This window comes from Amblyomma americanum, chromosome 2, assembly GCF_052857255.1.
Source record: "Amblyomma americanum isolate KBUSLIRL-KWMA chromosome 2, ASM5285725v1, whole genome shotgun sequence".
Classification (NCBI taxonomy): Eukaryota; Metazoa; Arthropoda; class Arachnida; order Ixodida; family Ixodidae; genus Amblyomma; species Amblyomma americanum.
Window position 1 is genome coordinate 110,064,941 of NC_135498.1, and position 21,703 is coordinate 110,086,643.

The 21,703-nt window shown below is 46.4% G+C and overlaps 1 protein-coding gene across 1 annotated transcript in view; it reads left to right on the forward strand.

The window, feature by feature from the left end:
* Positions 1–21,703, forward strand: part of LOC144119988 (uncharacterized) — a 161,699-nt gene that overhangs the window by 34,551 nt on the left and 105,445 nt on the right. The window contains exon 7 of the mRNA XM_077652477.1: positions 7,107–7,297. Within this exon, the coding sequence (XP_077508603.1) occupies positions 7,107–7,297 (191 nt within the window). The remainder of the gene's footprint in view (positions 1–7,106; positions 7,298–21,703) is intronic.

Below are 21,703 nucleotides of genomic sequence, written 5' to 3' on the forward strand. Positions count from 1 at the left end.
CTTTATGGGGTATCGTACCCCCGAGGCGAGAACAGTGAACTACACCATCTGTAGTCAGACGTGCTGAAGAACCGGCACAGACCTTCAACAGAAACAAACCGACGTGGACTGCTGACTAAAAATGCCATTTTTCAGCATCACAAGTATCGAACTCGTAACTTTGCCATATTTACGACTATTAATGACTTGCATAGTTTTTTTTTTTGTTTCACGTCCTGCGAGTCCTTGCTCCCTGACTGCCTAATGTTTGGACAGCGAAAAGCGGCAGTGTTCTCATCGGATGAGGAGATACAAAGGGGTGCATGACTGTATGCGCAGCTGAAATTTTTTACTGAACTCAGGAACGTTGCAGGATTTCCGAATTTTTATTGCACGTGAAGGAGCATATGTAGGAGGACGCTACAAATGTGTTCCAGTTAGGTCAATCAATTGGTCTTTGATAAATAGATGATCTATTTGAATGGCGAAATGAGGTGCCTTTACCCAATTTTGTCTGAGCTGGTCGGTCGAACATAATTTAAGGATCCTCAGCCTTGTCCGAGGTGCCTATCGGCATATCCACCGACATTCACGGACGTCAGAGTGCACATGACAGTTATTGCCATGTCACCACACCCACCTGGAAACAACTGCGCTTGAATGGCGAAATGAGGTGCCTTTACCCAATTTTGTCTGAGCTGGTCGGTCGAACATAATTTAAGGATCCTCAGCCTTGTCCGAGGCGCCTATCGGCATATCCACCGACATTCACGGACGTCAGAGTGCACATGACAGTTATTGCCATGTCACCACACCCACCTGGAAACAACTGCGCTTGTTAGCAATATCGACATCAGGATTTTTGTTCAGCCAGGTTTATCTTCGACCATGACGTCATTGTGCAGTTCACCGCTGTTGCCGTTTGAGACGGAAATGGTTTAAGGAATTGTAAAAAACGGGCTTCAAAATACTGTGTTCGTACCTCGCTGGATGGTTTTTACGGGCTTTTTTGCGACCAACGGATTTTCGCGCTTCAGGTATTAGAAACTGACCACAATATTGCACCGGCGTTTACGTAGAAGGCGGCGGCAGATTTCTTAGCTCAGTTACACACACAGCTCGCGGATGCCGAGCTCTTGATGCACCTGAAGCACGATGCTCTCGATCACTAGATGTTGCATGCCTCCGGAATTGTGACAGGTGCTTAGCTTCACCACCATATCGCAGGAGTCTGGAGAATTCTCAGGTTTTCCATCAAGCTGGCGGGCACGAAAATATAGTAGAGAGCTTCCCGCCCAACAATCGAGGATGTGCTGTGGTTGAGGCGTTGATGCGCACTCCTCGGCGCTGCCCACCGAAGAGAGCACGCTTTCCACTACACAAGTGTACCCTACAGGCCGCATGGCACTAGTCGACTCGCATTGCTGCAAGACATACACTTTAAACATTTCGGCCAATGCACCCGGACGTATGCCGGCCACAATCACGTGCACAACTTTGCAGAAAGAACTGACCATCGGGCGGTAAAATGAGTATTGACAAAACTCCTGATCAAACGTCAACGAACTTACAATTCGGCGGCGTGGCATGCTCAAAGAAACAATGCCATCACTTGTAGCACATATTCGACTAGCCGTCACTTTGTCTGGAACACACTGAGATGCAGCAATTAAGCCTCACTGCGTTCTTCTGGCGTGATAGTTTCACTAAATTTCTTAGCTAGTGCTTTCTTACACTGAGAGCGTGCGAAAAAAAGGCTCAACTTTGATCGCCAGATATTATCTGGACGAACACACATTAAATCCTCTGCGCCCGTTCCTATAAGGAAATAAACGGTTCTTGGATGTGCACTTGAGTATCATAAGCGCGATTCCTGCTTCTATGCAAAACTGATGCGTGCTAGTCATAAGATTCGAATAAAATTTGTCTGGCACAGAACAACCTATTATTGGCTGTGTCTCCCACGGCCACAACTTTGATAACACTCAGAAATGAACCATGAACTCGTGAGCGCATCAAACCACTCAAAACATAGCCGTTTTTTGACGCTTCCGCGGGCACTGACACAAGACAACGCAAAATCTCGTATCGGCCAGCGACGAGTTTCAAAATATGCTGCTATCGAAGTGCAACTCTTACAATATGACCCAATAGACGTGGGTTCGATCCCGGCGGCGGCGCTCGAATTTCGATTGAGGCGAAATTGTAGAGGCCCGCGTTTTGCACGATGTCACTGCACGTTAAGAACCCCAAGTGGGCGTAATCTTCAGAGCCCTTTACTACAGCGTCTTTCACAGCCTGAGTCGCTTTGGGACGTTAAACCTCCATCATACAAACATGTTCCCAATCTTACACTACAGTAGCGCAGCTTTCGCTGTGATATTGCAACAGATAATCTCTGTAAAGACGACGTGAAGGACGTGTCCGGTCTGTGCGCGCTATCCGCTCGGTGTTTGCTGTGATCTGTGCCCTGTGCTCCGGTCGTACTTGTGCCTTCCTGGACTTCGGGCCACGTAACATCTTAGGTGGAGGTACGGGGTAGACGATCTCTACGCCGCGAAGCTTCGAAGCGGTCGTCAGGTCGGGCTTGCTACCATCATGGCTCCATCCAGCGGGTCACGAACCACTCCTACTGCTCCCTTCTTGGTCATGGCTCTTCCCTGTGACCCCGTTACCTTTTCCGGGAACGACGGCACCGATGTAAACGACTGGCTCAGCCTGTATGATTGAGTGAGCACCTATAACCGGTGGCATCACACCGTGATGCTGGCGAATGCTATCTTCTATCTTATTGGCACGGCCCGGGCCTGGTACAAAACTCACAAAGACGACCTGACAAGCTGGGGCACTTTTAACGCAAAGCTCCGCACTTTGTTAGAAAAACCCGATGTCCTGAAGCTCTCCACGAGAAAGCAGCTAGCGTCGCACGCTCAGTCGTCTACAGAAAGCCATGTCCTATATATTAAAGATGTCTTGGCAATTTGGCACAATGCTGACGCCGCCATGGCCGAGTCCGACAAGGTGGGCCATGTTTTGAAAGGGATTGCGGATGATGCTTTTAATTTACTTGTTTGCAAAGACTGTACTACCAGGATACAATCATAAAAGAATGCCGTCGCTTCGAGCAGGTTAAAAGCCGCCGAATTCCCCAGCAGTTCTCTCGGCTCCCTAATACGGCTGCCACCTCTACCTGCGAGGAACAGTGATTACCGTCCCGCACGTCCTCCAATGATGTCCCCGTAGCCGACACTGTCACTCGCATTGTTCGCCGTGAACTGGAGGCCCTTGCGCCTGTGATGCCCCGTCCGCCCGCACCTGATAACTTTCCACAGGCCGTCGTGCGGCAGAAACTCGCTGACCTGAACCTCCCTCCAGCAGTGTGCGCCGTCAGAAGCCCGAACCCCCCTTAGCCACCTACCTCTGTTTTTCGTCGCACCTACTATTCTCCGCTGCGTTACTGCAATCCAGATAAGTGGCGCACGGCACACGACCACCCCATCTGGTTCCGGTGCTTTCACATTGCCACATAGCTTGCCATTGCCGCAGTTCATGGTCTTCACCGCCCCGCAACGGCTTCTCCTCCTTCTATAGTCCCGCCTTGTCGTGCAGCTTCTCGCCTCGAGCCTCGTCCGAACCATCCAAAAGCAGCCGTTGCCCATTCACGCCAATTCTCCCGCTCTCCGTCGCCGAAAGGCCTCCGCTCTCGTCCCCCACAGTCACCGTCCAACAGCCGCTCGCATTTAGAAAACTAAATGGGGAGCTGCATCATCGACCTGGACCACAAATCCGCTTTCAACCACTCGATCGAAACTCCTGGACTTCACTGTCGAATGTGTTCCTGTGCGTGCTCTGATTTACACTGGTGCTCATGTGTAAGTGATGACTGCTGCCCTCCGCCGTCGCCTCCGCTAAGTCCTCACGCCTGCAACGTCCCGTGTGCATGTCGCAGATGGTGTCAGGCCTGCTCTTGCCGGTATGTGTGCTGCGCGCGTTGCTACTGCCGCCCAGAGTATACCGGTTAAGTTCACAGTGCTGACCACCTGTGCCCATGACCTTATATCCTCGGCTTGGATTTTTTGACTGCACTTTCTGCCCTCATCCACTGCTGGAAGGGTGTCTTAATTCTCGAACTTCCACTGTTGGATTCCGACCCAGTCGATGTATCATTGCGACTGGTCAGTACCGAATATACTCGCCTATTATCCCGAACCGCCTCTTTCGTTCCACTGACCCCATCCCACCCAGTTTCCGATGGCGACTATTGTGTTACGCTCAATATTGACATCCTGCTCTCCCGTAACGTTGCTCTACCTCATACCATAGCCACCGTTCATGCCAACGCCTTCCCTCTGTCTTGCCTCAACTTCGGCATCTCTTGTTAAGTGCTCCCGTTCGGCATCTGCATGCCTACGCTATCCCCTCTCGCTCCTTGCCACGCCGCTAAGTAGGCCGCCACCCCTGCTCAAGGCACCATCGCCCCGTGCCGGTAGTCTCGACTGTCGACGGGCGCCTTCACGACCATGATGGCCACCAACATCTGTGCCGACCAAACTGTCCAGCTACGTGCCCCTCTCGATTTTTTTCGGATATTTTTGATATGAACAACCCCGCGCTGGGCCACTCTCTCGCCGTCAGCACCGCATTGAAACCGGTGATGCCCCTCCCTCCAACACCGCCTATTCCGGGTTTTTCCCGCCGAGCGTCAGAATATCATTGAGGATGTTATGCCCACGAAAAACATTATCGAACCCTCACACAGTTCTGGACCCCACCCGTCGTAATTGTCAAGAAAAAGGATGGCTCCTGACATATTTGCTTTATCGCCTCATGAATAAAATCACTAAAAAGGACGTGTACACCCTGCCGCGTTTCGATGACGCACTTGACTGCCTCCAGGGTGCCAAATTCTTCTCATCCATAGATCTTCGATCCGGCTGCTGGCAAATTTCTGTAGATGACCAGGACCGTGAGATGACCGCCTTTGTGACTCCTGATGACCTTTATCAATTTAAAGTTGTGCCTTTCGGAAACCAAGATTTTTTGTACGTTGTGAAGGGTTTAATGGTACACATTTGAATATCTTTCTCAATGCTTGCTGGATACAAGGAAAAAATTTGCAGAATTTTTAATGTATCAAATTATCCAATAAAAACAACGCCACAGAAATTAGTGGATACAAAGTGCGCGAATGGAGCAATGAGACGGTTCTGATATCCGGATTTTGTTGTGTTTTTTGTGCGCAGACAGCCACAGCTCTGCATCTGTGTTTGCAGTGCTGAGGATGTTAGAACATTAACGTGAACCACGCTCTTAGCGAATTTCCGTTCTCATGGACATTTACCACGGTTCTTCCTGCAAGCTACACAACCTGACTGAGTGTCTTTGGGCATCCGGGTGTAGCGTTTCTCTCACTACAAATGAATAGAAAAGAATACCTTTGTTATCTTCTTTCTTGCACGACAAAATTTCACCCAACCTATCTGTAGTTGATATTAGGGCCTTGTAGGCATAGCAGATAAGGAAAACTTCCAGAAGGTTTTCCACTGTGTCGACAAGCAGCTTCGTTGTTTGGACACCGCAGCTTCTCTGAAAAAGTTTTATGGATTCCTAACACAATGCCGAAGCTTCTGTAGAGCTAAGTGGACATGGTGCTCAAATAGTTCTCAGTCACGTCGAGGGATTGGGTGACGGCAGGTATAAATGGCTGCTTCAAGGCGTAAAGTCTGCCTGAACCTCACTGCTCAACCGCGCCTTGTGGGATCGTTCATTACTGATCGGTGCGATTAACGTCACGCGCTCCATTGTCTTGCAAGCTCCCTGCCTTCAAGGTATGGATGACATCTGCAGAATCGGCGATGCACCTCGTTAATATCAGGCCGGCAGCACAGTTTTCACCTGTGAAGGCTCCACGAGACTAGCAAAATGAGCTAAAGTGAAACTTTCTTGCGGCAATTTTTTTCCTTATTGACTTCTTCAAAAAGGCATTTCTGAAGTGACAGCAATACTTCATAGAGGTATTCAGCACAATCTAATTAACTGGCGGCTGCGGCGTTTCCCGCTCATAGTTTTGTTTTACTGACACATTTAGCCAGCGATGCATACAAGCAAGCCAGAAAAAAGTCACGTAGTGAAAGGAGAGAAAACTCTATGCATAGACAACTGCCCGCTCACAAATAAAAGAATGGACTGGGCCAGGTCGGGTAGCGGTCGTTGTCCGGGAAGAAAACCGGTAACTGGTCCTTGTAAATGCGTCAAGTCAGATCTACAAAGCCAGCAGCAAGGGGTGTGCAAACCCTTCCAAAACGCTAGCGTGCTTTCACATATAGATAAAGCATGTTCTACTGAGGAGAGCAAGAGGCCGGTTCTGCTACTCGCACGATTGCGCTTCGGAGTGCGTGCCGTGACAGTTGGCTTGATAGCATTGGGTTCATTTAAACCAACAGTGATGTTTGGGTGCCTTTTCTCAGTACCATGCTAAACTCGACCCGCTGCTATCGGGTTCATGTAAACTAGGCATAAGCTGAACTGTAACAGCTAATTGCAAATTGCCGAGCGCCATACTTTCTTCTCGTCTTCAATTCATCGCGACAAACAAGACATTGACTTTTAATTGATTTTATGGTTATCCTGTGTCGATCGGCCAAGAGTTACGACGCCGGCAAAATGGAAGCCCACCATTCATCTAGGGACTTGGCTAGCCGAAGCAATTTTTTGTGAAGCATCACGAGTAAAATAAATGTTAAGCTTTTATATGCTGTTGGCATTTATTCAATAAGGTTTTAGTAACTAATGAACATCAGACTTGTGCCGAAAATCTTTAACCTGTGTATATTCCTTTTATTTAAAAAATGTCGATTAGGAAAGGGGTGTTGCGTCATGAGAGAAGGTATAGAAAAGGTATGTTCTGTTGGTATAAGCACCGCTTTGGTGCTTAAAAAATCGCAATTTTCGTACTGGAAGCCCAGCTGCCAGTAGCTATCAGAGGCAATAAGTCGAGCAGCGAATTAATGCAATATGTGCACCGTTGTAGTACAAGCACGCAAGACAACGATACTCCCAGTGCGTGTGATTTGGGGGTCAAAGTAGTAAACTAACAGTCTAACTAACTGTTAGACTAACTAACGCAGGTGTGGGCAAGACACCTGAAAACCTGCACAAACTTATCCCCTTCTTGGACAAGACACTCTGGGATGGTACGGTCAAAGGCCTTGCTGGAGCAGATCAGGCCAGTGCGTTCGAAGAATACCATGTAAAGCTTATGAAGGAATTCAACTTCCACCCTTTTGGCCGTATGCTGAAACAAGATGAAATCTGGGTCGTAAGTATGGCTGTTCTCTTGGTGTGTACCAGCATACAGTGGAGGCAGTGTAACTGTCTCCACTGATTGAATATATATTTATACAGCATGGTACTTGCTTCATTAGAATGACAATTGTAATTGTTCACCTCTATACGTAGTGAAGGTGGCCTTAATTTGCTAATTTATTCATATATATTTTGAGTCCAACTAGTTCGGTGGGACACATTACAATGGAGGGTAGGCTGAGGAAGACAACTCGGCAGATAACTGGTCGCCAGTTGTACAAGAGTGAAAATGAACAGAAGAAGGGTGAGAACAGAATGTGCAAATGGAACTGAGAACTAAAATAAAACGAACTGCAGATCTATGGCGATACAAGTTAAACAGGGGCTGTAGAAGTGCGAGATAGTAAGGGAAAAAAATACAGGGTAAACAGCAACATTGAGCATGAAATTAGTTGCATGTTGTGTTTGACGAGCCAAATTAGTAGATAATACAAATATTTCACAGGAAATATTTTTCGGGGAACAGAAGTAGAGCGTCTTTTGACCCCCTTTCACACGAGACATTTTTTAGGGAGTAAGCTGCGCGCGTACAGAAGCATTTGACCGATGTGAAGCTATATACAGGCTGATAAACTGCAGCAAGCAAGGTGTATTTATGAGCATTCGTGATGTCCTGTCACGCATCATGACTCCAAGGGGTGTGTAGAAATTCTAAAGGCTCAACAACACTGTCCGAAGCGAAGGGTGCTCAAAATGCCAGATATTCTGAAATGAATACCTTAAAGAAGCGTGAAGTCAGCCCAAAGGTTTTGGAATAAGGGAAGAATTTTCTCCCGACATACTTGGAACATTGTATTCTCATTGAAAACGATGGCTCGAGTGTTCAACGAAACGAACGTGCCTTCAGATCAGGTACAATTGAGATTCTGTACCTATAGCCTACTTAACGCTTCTGATCGCATAGCAAGAATATCTCCTACTGCCTGTGCACTAATCACTGGTTGTGATAAAAAACTGCGTTATTAACCTAAATTCAAGGAACACTGTTAACCAGTTTCCTTACATCTGTTCAATAGGAACTTCTAATTCCGCACTCATTGTTAGGCTGCATAAGCATGGTTTCAGGAAAGCGTGCATGACTCGAACCGGTTTCAGTTTGGTGAAAGCTGGAGCTATAACGGGTATCGTTGAAAGTTTCTTCTTGTATTTAGAATAAAAAATTTGTAGCAGCTAACGTTATTTAACGGAGCCAGGTTTCGAGCATCGAGGAGCTTCATATGTCAATAGAAAGACGGCATGACCAACAGTGACAAAAGAGAGAAACGACCGGATTGGAGCTTGTCCGGTCGTTTGGACATTTTTGTCCGCAATGATCATGCCTTCATATTATTTCAACCATAAACCAAGTAGTCAAAACAAAAATTTTGCTTGTGGATATGATCCCAATTTAAGACACTGAGATATGATCATCGAATATAGTTATGTGACTACAGTACACTTGGCATTCACTTGCCGTTGTTATCTCTTAAAGGGCGCGCTCTCTCAGTTCGCAGATAATTAAAGTATTTTCTCTCTCCTCGCTTAGACTAAAGTTTTGCAACACGCAGCAAGCACTGTCTAAATGTGATTCTCTTTTTATATGCCACTATTTCGGAGAATTGCGCTGACTGTGAGATAACATACTTGAGACCCTTCCTTCTGAATATCTTTTGATGTCCATAAACCCAAATATATTGTTCTAAGATTTCATATTTAACACTCGCGGACGATCTGCGACATTGAGCGAATCGTTTAAAGGGTTCCAGGACCTATAACCAGTGATGTGAACTAATTTGTTTTTTGAAAACATTTTAAAATCTTGCAAACACGTATTCACAATCCACAAAGCCACACAGAAAAATTGTTCTTTCCTTTACTGAAAAAGAATTATTTCAACTCTTATTTCGTGGAGCAAGGTTACGCCAGCCAAAATGCAGCAGTGGTCCCGGCAGAGCCTAGTTCTTGAAGGAAACTAAGGAGGAATATGAGATTAAACCAAGAGTGCAATCAAATTCTATTACTCTGACCTTGAGCATGTTCTATTAGTATTCTTATTAGTTTGACCTTGAGCAGCCAACCTTTTAATTTTTGGAAATAAGTACGACCTTCAGCACGGAGGTGGATACCTTCCTGATTAATAATGTGCCGAAGGGCGACCCTATCTCTCTAAAGTCTGAATTCAATACCTACTTTCAATGATGTTCACTAGAAACGGTCTCGAATTTCCTCTCTTTCACTTGTATTTTATATTTACCTGACGGTTTGGATTTCTAACGCACGTGTTCCTAATATGATCTGAGGCTTGGACACTAAATAAAAAGAGGTGTCGAACCATTGAGATAAACAGCTTTTTTCGCAGATGTCGGAGATGTCACACCCCTATATTTAATGAAACTCGATGGACCCAGTTCCTTCATTATGAAAAAGAAAAAATCTTGCCCGTGCTCAAATCCGGCTATACGCAGATATTGTCCAAAACAGAATCTTTCTCTCGGACGTTCATTCATATAGATTCTTACAGCATCGCGTTTTCCACCATATCCTACTTTTGCTCAAGTCCACGATGCCCTGAGAAATTTCTAGATTTGCTCTCTTTGTAGATTCAGCACCATAACATGATTAACCAAATACTCTCACGACAACAAAATACTCTCATGACATATATTATTTTGACAGCGCTGAGTATGTTCATTGCATATTTTTTTACTCTTTCATAAAACTCTTGGAAAAGCTTATTAGCAGCAGGATCCAAACTACACCCATTGCAGGACAAATGATTCTCCCATATTCCTCCAGTTAGCTCTTTCTTGTGCGAGCTGCGGCTTACTGATCGCTGGAGACTCCATCATCTCACCCGCCAAGCTGAAGCATTCGGGCCCATGTAAGGCTTGGTCTCTCTTGGGAGGACCATCGGTTATCTAGGCTTCGCAATACATGCCCCGCCCTATTGTTTTTCTTGACTTCGATTCTTCTATTCTCCTCTTTTGCTGTAAGCTACTCCTACGTTTTTCTTCTCATGATTCGCTGAGCTGTTGTTAATTTACCCTGGACGCTTTCAGTTAGCGCGCGTTTCTGCCTCGTACGTTAACACCCTGAAGATACTGCCTTTATAGTTTCATCTTGAGAGGTACTGGTAAACTGCTGTTCGTCCCCCGAGAAAGCCTGCCAAATGCACTCCGGCCGATTATTACAGTCCTTGTTATTTTACTCTTGTGGTCTCGATCTGCGGCATCAGCCTGCTTAATATATATCTTCTCTTAATGCTTCCAGAGCGTGGTTGCTGGTCGGAAACTTTCGTTCCTATCCGAAACTGATGAAAAAGACAAACTATAAAATGATATTGTTCAGATACCAAGAACTCTAAGAACAGATAATTATGGTTGTAAACTATTTCTATTGTTTCATATTCGATCCAGGCATAGAGCTATATTAAATATTGCCACCAAAACCGGAAGAGCGTTTAGCTAAGAACTTTTAGTAGGCACGGCAATGCCAATGGCGCTCAAGCGGGGAAGACGATGCAGTCATGCGGGCGCCAATAAACCTACAGCAATCACATGGCAGCCCCAGCAGAGTGCCTAAATGTGTGGCATTGCCCCCTCCCCTTTGAAAAGGAAGCCACCATATGCTGCAATGAAAGGCTTAACACGGTGGGCTTGAATAGAGTGCCTGACGCCAGGCTTCGCTGGAGTAGTCCTAGAGGACATGACACGTAGGGCATTCTGGTGATATGTCGAATTCAGATCTCGCCTGCCTCATGGAGGAGCGGACGGTACATTTCGGGAGCACTTCATTATTGACTTCACTGAGTTTAAACAGTTTGTCTTAAAGACCGATGTACCCGAGATGAAGTTCACGAAGCGACAGTGTTGGAGTGTTGGCTTCTGAGCGTGTACTGAAGAGGGAACGGCGTGAGCCGCACCGTCTCTTGGAACGCAGTGTTATAGGTGAACTAACACGGTATCTGACAAGTTCTTATGGTCAGCATCGCCGTACGCAAAAATCATATCGATATATATATATATAGTGATTATTTATTTAAAATAACAAAAAGGAAGGTAAAAGATGTTTGCTCACCCCGGCATCTGCCATCACTAAACGGCGGCACCTGAGCTGATCGATAGGATTGTAAGAAATGGTTTTACGGTCACTTGTGTCACTGAGCCGCATATTCTCCTGAGTAAGTGCTGGTGAAAATGCCGTACCTCTGTTCTTAAAACGATGCTCAAGCAATGTGACGGAGGCTTGTGCTATAGTCGAAAAGTTAACAATGTCAGCGGCATTCCACCATAGCACTGCTACTTCGCAATACCGGTGATGTAGTCAGTGACGACCACCTCTCACGCAATGATGGCGTCGGAAATGGGCCAAGCATGTCCGTGCTGAGCTGGTGGAAAGGGACTCACGGCATGTGAATGAGCGTTAGCAGTCGGGCCGGCTCTGGCAGATGGTGGGTCGCAACGTTGGCACTCTTGGAAAGTCATAACTTGGCGCTTGCCAAGTAAAGCAAGCCTCGGTCAGTAGGTAGCCGTGCTACTGGTGCCCGGGATCCGAGGGGCCCGGAAGGAAGCTTCTTGTGGCATGCTTGACGAACTTCGTCGATCAGTATTGTAGAAACTACTCGTAGGTACAAACCGTCCATAGGGCCTGGGTTTCTCTTGTCGAGGGTGCTATTCCGCAAGCAAAGCAACAGAAGTCGGCGCATGAAGAGACGAAGTGTCGTTGAGGTGCGTTTTTTGAAGTCCCCAACTTAGGCGCGGCCCCTTTGGGATGTAGCGCGAGGGCGGATATGGTTTGAGCGCCAAGAAGCGGGATCTTTTTTGTGTCAGATGAACTGTTCGAGAAAGGAGCACAGGACAGGCAGTCAGCATTTGTTTAATGCGTGACTTGTAATGATGGTGACGTCGAATTACTGTAACCCAGGGCGCTAACTAGCTCGCCCCGAACAGAGTGCGATAAATACTCACGGTGCGAAACAGGCGACTATTCAAGTGTAGTCAAAATTTCGTTGGCCCCCACACGATAGCAGAACACTCATTTTAGGTTTACCAGATTTCGCCTTGGATCGCGACCAGGGGCGGGCTCCACCAGCAATCACATGCTAAACACCATCTCTCTTCTGAAGGAGGGCTGCGCTGAGGGCGAAGATGCAGCATCAGTGGCAGAGTATGGACGTATTTTCAAGATTTTCGCTCTGCTCCTCGAAGACACTACTGCTGTTCTCAGGCACAGATAAAAGGTTGCTCGTACTATGCCAGACGAGTTTGAGGCTCGGCTAGCCGTGAGAAGTCTTGCTCAAAATTTTATAATACTATCATGTATTGGTGACGGCGGTACAGCAACAAGCAATAAAAGGCTTGAAAAAACACCATTTGGCTAGCCTGAGCCCTCACAGCACTGTATGACTCGGTGGCGGAGGTAGCAACAAGCGTGATAGGTGGTCGTCTAAAAGAATTCGTGTGGCTCCCAGCGGAGCTTAATTTAAAGCAGGGAAAGAAACTTCGAGATAAATGAGCGAAAGTAACAAAGTTCTGGAATAATGTGGAATCAGTTATACGTGGCCGCGATTAATTGAGAGAAGTTTAATCGAATCTCGCGGCTCACGCAAAATGATAAAGCCTCGTGCGAGTGGCTTTTACCGTGAACACGGAAACGGTAGAGACTTTCGTGGGATTACTACCATCTCAAACAAGCATCGTCCGATGCTTTACAATAAAAATTAAAATGTGAAGAAATAAACACTGTAAAGAGAAAATACTCAGGATACAAACGCAAGAGTTCATTAGCGTTCCTAATAATGGTTAAGGCGCACAACGTGCACATCTTCAGGGTGCGAACCGTGCCATTAATATACTGTCACTCCATCGAGGAAGACCTCGTAGTCAAGTTCTCCGATTCGACGTACAGTATTGTACGGGCCGATGTAGGGACGCAAAAGCTTTTCACTGAAATCGGCGCCAAATGGCCGTTCAAATCCACACACGCTCACCGGATTCGTATTGCACGTGGCTTTGGGCGTCGGTGCGCTTTCCGTGCATGCTCACGCAAGGTTCCGGTAAACCAGAGGTTCTCAGCTGTTGGTGCGTCGTGCAAAGCATGCAGAATTCCTTCTCGTAGGCTGCTGGGAACGGCGGGGGGCAACTGCTATTTGTCGCAGCTGCTAATTGCTTCCAGAAAGGCGACCTAATCGTACTCATCCGGCGAATTGTCGACGGGAGCTCGCAGTAAACATAGATTATAATGGGACAAAAGAGAAAAAAATTGTCGCAGCCCGCAGTCCGCGTTGGTGTGCTTGTGTCCAGATGTGCAGGCGACGGTGATGTGTAAGTCTTGGAGGTGTTGGCTTCATTGAGCGAGGCAGCCGGATGCGTCCATAAAATTGGAAAGCCAGAACTGCGTCGTTGGGAGGCGCTCCTCCTAGGTCTTCGTGTATGAAGCCTTGGCCTTCGAGAAGGAACGGGCGCAGTACGCGGTCACTTCCTTCAGTGTCAGTATACAGTTTAGTCTCGCCCTTTTCATCAAAGTGGCCGTGGTCCGGAGAGGACTGCAAACGACGCTGAAATTCTTTATTTGCTTACGCTTGCGGCACTTCCTATTTACGAGTATGACACATCTGCCTTTGTCGGTTCAGTCAGAGGGCCGGCGATGCGCGAAAAATTCTTGACAAATCGCTCGTAATACGCACAAAATCTAAGGAATGTGCCCACAGCTTTGTTATCGGCCGGTGACCGAAACTGTGTTGTAGCAGCTGGTTTCGGCGGGTCTGTGTGTCCTCCACCCTGGCTTATGGTGTCGCCTAGAAAACTTAGCTATTCAATAGCGAAGCGGCATTCATCTGCTTTCAATGTTAGCCTTGACGACTTGAGTGCTTCCAGCACTAATCGAAACCTTTCCAGGTGGTCAACAAAGCTAGATGCGAAGATAACTATGTCATCTAAGTATAAAAGCACCTCTGCTCATGCAGTTCGGAAACGTGTGATACCTCTAGCGATGGGCAGTCCGTGATCTAAGAGGAAGACCATATTTACCTCAATGGAGCCCTCGATGTTCTCAGTGATTCCGGCGCCCACAGAGACAATGACGCTTGATCGAGGTGGAGCGCTCGTTTCTTCATCGAGCACACTAAAGGTGGCGTGATGGTTCACAGCTGCCTTCGAAGGTGGGGCTTTCTCCGTCGAAAACGTGATATACTTGAACGTCAACAATTGCTCAATGCTCAGTCAAAAAGTTCATGCCTAAGGTCACCTTTCGCGAATGTATTTTCAGAACTATGAAGGCTGCGGGTACATACTCGCATGTACGCTCACCTTTACTGGTGGTGTGCATAGTCATGACAGTGAAACTAGGTGGCCTCCAGAGGTGCGGATTCGTGCCCCAAAATCCCGGAGAAAGGAACGGAAAAGACGGCTTGTTATAATGTACATCACGGAACCAAACAATCGCAGAAACCAAGGAACTAGGAATGTGGAAGTTTGTCTTCTGCTTTCTAATCGATTGCCTTAAAACTTAATAACGACTTCCCTATTCATATTCCACTGAACAAAAATTCCCTATGTTATATGGTTTGTGTGACTGTTGGCTTCCATCATGTAATTTTGGCCAGGACCATTTATAAGCAGGAAATTGTTTATGTACGCAATTTTTCCATATCATGTAAGCTTTCACTATAACAATCAATATATCCGCTGATCACCCGACGGCAGTCTTCCATTTTTTTCTGGTAACGTTTTTGCTATCATCAAAAGTGTTTCCAATTGGTATTGTATGGCAGTCGATGCCATAGATGGAAACCCCTTAAACGAAAGATTTCTCTACATAACACAAGAATGAATTATTGCCTTCGGCATTCACATCAGAGTATCTTAAAATGTTTCAATTTTCAAACAATTGTGTGCGAAAGAATGTTTGACATAAGTTGGCCGGCGCAAGTGGCCGCCCCTTTCTTAAGCTCAAGCCATGAAGAGCCACTTTAAGATTTGTAGTCCGTGTTTTCGCATTGAAAATTGGTCTTGATGTCCGGCTTATAGGCGCCTTCGGGTGATGTAATCGTGGCTGCAGTGCGTTGATGAGAATTTGCTGAGCGCCGGCGTTGTTTCATCTCATGTGGCGCAGTCGTCGAACCTTTATTTGTGTGCGGAATCAGCATAGTTGGTGCGGCGTCTTAGCCGGCGTGGTCCGTAGAGGCTCTATGGCGTTTTGCTTCAGCGTCACGTCACAAGGCTGCTGCCTTCAGCTTCCCTTGCCAGGGCTGGGAGACCATCCTCGCACTGCGGCTGCGTAACTGCGGCGTGGTGATGCGAAGCTCGAGGCTGACGGCGTTGGTGAGAGCAAAAGGTGGTTCGGCACCCTCTCCTCTCGACGCAAGTTGTCGTCGATCTCCAGTCATCACTAGCCAGGGTGCGGTCGCAGATCGTCAAAGCAAAAGTCACGAACTCCCATTCGGCTGTACGGGCATGCAGTGGCGACGGATGTGGCCGGAATAACCGCAGTGAAAGCACACTGGGCGGCACTGGTCGGGAGTCCTGCTTAGTTTGGATTGACAAAACAAGGAAGGGCGGCTAGGCACCGGAGGTCGTAGGAATGGCAGAATTTGCGGTGGACACCTAATACTTCTTATGTGCTTTGAATGCGAAAACATTGATTTTTTCTGTTTTTATGTCTCTTTTATGTTTAATTCTTAGTTTTCTTCTTCTTTTCTTTTGACACGCCCAATAATTAGCATACAGTCGTATGGCTGAGTTTTTTAGGTTCAACTTTGTCAAAGAGCAACGCGCGTTTGTGACCTATGAATGCTCGCGTCGCAGTCTAAACGTCCTGGGTTGAATTCCCCGAAGCCTGTGAAAAAAAGCATTTTTTTGGTACCTCGCGGACGCCGACTCGGACGTTTCACGACAGCTTTTGCGGTCAAAGAAGCAGGGTTTCGTTGCCGACGAGCCGTATAATGGCTTCGCATTAATAAAGCTCATGGGGCGGGCTTACCGGGAGCTCTATAAATGTGTACCGCGGCAGCGTAGGTGATGGCCATGGACTTTCGATGGAAGCGCTCATCTGAGGAAAGGCCAAAGCCTGCTGAACTTCCTCACCAATGAAATCCGTCAGCGTTGCAACTTGAGGTTGCGTCAGCGTGGGCATCAGACGGCTTAGTTGTTCTAGGTTTCGCGTACAATTTCTTTCAGGTTACAGTTGATGGCGGGTGATGTGTCCAGGTGTATTGCGGACTGCTCTGCCGGGTGGTTGTGTTGGTGTTTCCGAGTGTCTAGGGTCTTCTAGATAGTGCTTGCATTTGTTTTGCTCCTTCGCATGAAGTTTCAAGTGGTTAACTTTCTTCTCTTTTAAGTAATTTGTTAGGCGTGTGCTGTTACTATCTCATTACTACTGCTGAAATTACGGCAAGCCTCCTCATCTTCGGTATAAAGAATAGCTTTAACTTCACGTCGTGTAACATGCTTGAATGCTCCTAATGTAAAAGAAAAAGCTATATATGAGAGAAGCCGGACAATGATTGAATGAGTCTAAATAGCCAAAATGTTGGCACAGGAAAGACGTTGAAAAGCGTGTCAAAAGATTTTATTTAACGTGGCGACGAGTTGGGTTGACTAAAATTGTTCATTCTAAATTAGTCTTGAAATATTCAGAAAATAGAAAATAGAGACACACTCCTAATCAACAAATTCTAAAGCTGACCACCAGCAGAGAAAAACAAACCCATAGGAAACTTGGAATCTCTCTAGTACCGTCCGGTACTAACATAATTCTTTAAAAATATTTTGCACGTCATCAGAGAAAATAGGAAAAGTACACTGGCTTTTCAAGGGCTACTTATCACCTGTTTGCCCTTCCACTGTACCTTTCCTTTCATTTCTTTTATTATGGTTTATTGTTATCTACTTTTACCTTAACCTCAGCACCAGCAACTACCAGAACTCAAAAGCCCCTTGCTTTTACATTCCCTCCCTTTCTTTCTTTCTACTGAACTGAGGTATTTGCTTTCACTTTTGCAAGTCAACTTGTTTACCCTTCTTAGCTGCCATTATTCTTGGACAAAATTTACACTCCCTAGCCTAACTTCCTTCCCACACCAAGAAAACTCTCAGCAGGTGTCGCAAATTTTAGAGAGCGTGTTAAGAAGAATACCTTACGGAGGCAGTTGGCTTCGACAATGTCGCCATGTTTGTTACAGAAGAGAGTGAAAGTAATCCTTTTGGGAATTTCGGCAAGCTACCTAAGGTTTTCTCCTTTATTGTTCATTTTGTGTGCACGCATTAAGGCACGACGATACTTTTTGAATTTTTTTCTTATTATCGCGAAAATGTTTTCAAGATATTAAGAGGGTAGATAGGAAATCATATTAGAAGTGAAGTGCAAAATTGCAGCGGGATATAACTGAAAACACATCAGGTCACTTGCTACTTGCAAAGGAAAGCAATAACTGAAATGCGACGCAACAAACAAAAGGGAAGTACGAAAGCACACAAAGGCGCTCGCTACACAGACAAGTGAAACTCAAATAATGTCAATGGAACTTGTGTTACCATGGCATTAGTGAGGTTATTCCATTGAATAATACTTGTAGGGAAAAAATCGAAATATTGAAGCAATTCTTTCTTGTAGCTAGCGTTGTTACTTCAGCGAGTGCTGTTTTCGTAGGGTATAACCAGTGAAAAAAGCGAAGATGCGCGAGGTGTTTATGTTACAGTGTTCCTTTATAAGCTGAAACATTTTAGGCGGCATGTTCTGTTCCTTTGTGTCACGGATGGGAACCTACTTTGCTTCAGGAGCCCAGTAATCAAAGTAAATAATTGTCTTACTGCCCTTTTTCACTTTTCTAATTTAATATCAAACGGACCCCATACGGCTATTGTATAATCTAACATTTCACGAAGAATCACATTGCAGGCAAAAAAACTCGCACCAGGTGTCGCAAAATTCAAAAGAGCGACTTAAGAAAAATAGTTTCCCGGAGGCAGTTGGCTGCGAGAATGTCGACATGTTTTTCACGTTAGAGGGTGTTAGTAATTCAGACACCGAATTACTTGTACTCGCTTATTTTTGAGAGAACATCCCTGTCATCATTACAGGGTACAATAAAGGGTTCTTTTCAACTATCCTCATAGATTGTTTCATCAGAGTCAACGTCCATTTGCCATTCATTACACCATGTGATTATCTTTTAAAGTCAATTCAGCCTGGATCAGCAACACAAGAAATGTTTCCGTGTAGCACAGACTCGTCAGCGTAGAGCTTATGTTTGAGAGAACATCCCTGTCATCATGAGAGGCTACAGTAATAGGCTCTTTTTAAATATCTTCATAGATTGTTTCATCACTTTCAACATCTATTTGCCATTTATTACACCATGTCATTGCATTCTGAAGTCACAATTCAGCCTTGATCAGCAACACAAGAAATGTTTCCGTACAGTACAGACTCGTCAGCGTAGAGCCTGATACCGACGAAAGCATTATCAACGATTTATAATATCTAAAATCAAAAGCGCACCAAAAACGACGCTTGGAGAACGGAAGAATCAGCGGCCACCTAATCAGAAAAGGTCGAATTTAGTGCTACAAATTGATGTCGGTTTTTCTAAGAACCTCTAGTCCAGATGAGTAGTTTGCTATTTTGCAAAATGTGGCCTAGTTTATGTAACAATTTGTTGATATAAGAAATCAGGGTTAGCAGGTTCAGAATTTTGTGTGAGCCTTTGTAGATGTTCAGATTTTTTTTAGCATTGCCTCTGCAGAAGGACCTGAATTTTATTGTACGTTGTAGCAGGTAGTAAGCAAATGAACAAAACATAGTATATTGTTGAAAGGACCGCCACGAGAGGGCATGGGCTGGGCAAATGCATTAGACCTACATTTTCACTGCGGTAAGAGAAAAACAGAGCGTTTATTTCTCGCTTCAAAAAGAAGAGGGGGCAGATTTCATATGAACACGGTCCTAATGCCTACGTCCAGCCCAACGAAAGTGATCCAAGCAGCAGCCATTTTTTGACATGCTGAAATTTTCGGCCTGGTTGACGGTGGCGAGAGTTCCACCGCATTAGAGGTGTGCGAGAGCACGCTCCCGCATATTAGTTGTTGACTTCATATTCTGGTGGAACCCAGTAGAAGCAAGAGTGATGAGTCCATTTTCTGGTAAAGAAGTCCCAATACGCCCTCTTCGATGTAGATTTCGCATTGTGGAAATGAACGACCTGTTTAGGGAAAGGAAAGAAATTTGTTGGGCGCAGAGTCCCAGCGCATCCTTATAGTCCACCTCGATCTGGCAGTACCCATTGCCTACGCCAATGATGAAAACAATCTCGCATTACAGATTCGGTGGAACGAGTCGTTGATCCAGGGCAACGTATAAACAAACGTCCTTTCTCGTAATAATGTGGAGGCGTCGGTTGGCGACGCAAAATTTGGGCCTCGCGTTCGTCTTCGGGACCAGCGCAGCTTGCGAAGCCCATGGGCTTGACGACTGTATTACTTTACCCCAGATAATTCCTGCAGCCGAATCGCCTCACATTCGTTTGCCGACACTCGAAAGTGGTGTCTACGTGTAGGCCTTTTGCTTTCATCAAAGATAGTGCGATATTTTGTTACTGACGCCTGCCTGATCTTAGAGGTGGCCGCAATGGAGTCGTGGTAAGAAACAAAGATTTTTTGCAGGTGTCGTTTCTGTTGATGTTTAGGTCAGCATTCAAACTTAACCTGCCATACTAATGCTCCTGAGTTGAGTCGTTCAACACCGATAACAGTCAATGGACGACTGCCTTGTGAACTTCATCGAAATAGGCTACGGCTCTTGCGATCGTAAATTGACATTATTTGGTGCTCGAATTGGTTACCAGAAGCAGCGTTCGCTTGTTGTGGAGGGCAGTGACACTGAGGGCAACGCAGGCGTTTTGCCTAAGTGGTAACCACACTTTTCTTCCGCCATACTGTGGGGCGCGCTGGAGTAATTGCCCTCTACAGTAATAAACTGGCTGGAGCGCGGCAGACGCGTGGCATGGTGGTCGCACACGCAAAAGGCTGGCGTGCCTGGCTCAATGTCGTCGGCAGTTCCGCACTGGGTTGAAAATGTCGCTATTACTTCTGGAAGGTCGGTTATGACATTTTCGCGATGGAGATCGAGCGCGAAGATGAGGTTCTTTGAGCTCCGAGCAAACATAGTTAAGCAGCCAGTGAAGAAAGCCGCGAATTTCTCGTCTAGGGGTGCACAGTCTCTGCGATGCCACCACTTGGCTTTCAGCTGTCCATATTTGCGTTCCGTGCCGAAGTGCGACAACGTTTCTCGGGACAACTGGAAGTCGACGACTTGTAAGAGAAATCGCCACTGCTCCCTACAAGCGTAGTCATGTCAAGGTTGTCAGCGACTACAGGCATTTAAGCTAAACTTAGTTCACTTAATGTAAAGCGCGCCTTCAAGGAGGTGGCACAGGGGTCGGTCGGATTTTCGGTTCTTCGAATTGGGGCGTCAAGCGGATGGTGCTCGAGTTATCAGAGGTCAGGGAACAGAGGTCGTTCAAAATGACAATTGATTCCAAGCCTATTTCATGACGTTGCTTCCCTTGCCTTCCCAGCGCAGACGAGAGGATTGCCTGAATGACGACTGATGATTTGGTGAAAACAGCCGTCGTGGCGACGGCGACCTGGACTAATTCTTATGGCGAAGGTGCACGTGGAACGTTGAATGTCAGATAGTGCGAGAGGGTCGACGTCCCCGAGTCAGTCATCATAGCTTGGTTGTGGTGCATCTGGAGAAACCGTCGCAGGCCTACGGGGCGGTACGGGTAGTGGTGTAGGGCGTGTCATCTTTCGGGGCTGTTCAAGCACTGCAGTCTGTTGTTAGATGTGCGTTACACGTGTGTTTTTGTACGGGCGGTTAGGCGTCAAGCCGCGCCGTGGTATTCTGGAATCGGTTGGTGGCGCATAGCTGCGTAGCCCGTCGCTGTATATCATGCATACAGCGCGGACAGATGGAGAGACGGCGTTGGCTTCATGGCTCGACTTATTTCTGCAGCAAGGATGTTGCAGATGGCTCCAATTCCAAGGCGTTACTCGACAGACTGAAGCTTCTGCAGCTGTTAGTGTACAGTGCTGCTGAAAATCTCAAGAATAGCCTCTCACTCGTAATAGGGCTTTGGCATGTGGAAGTCCAAAACAACTGTAATCGCCAGAAGGCCCCAATCCGCGAACCATTGCTGCGGGGCACACTTTATTCTTGTTGCTTCCTTTGCATACGATGGAACACGTTTTTCGCATCCGACTTAATTTTTCGGCGTGATTGAATCGCCGCGATGTGTTCTTTAGGATTACGTTGACGCTCCTCTCGTTTGGCCGCCGCGTTCTGAACTACAGGCTAAGTATGTCCTCTCTTTCAATTAGGT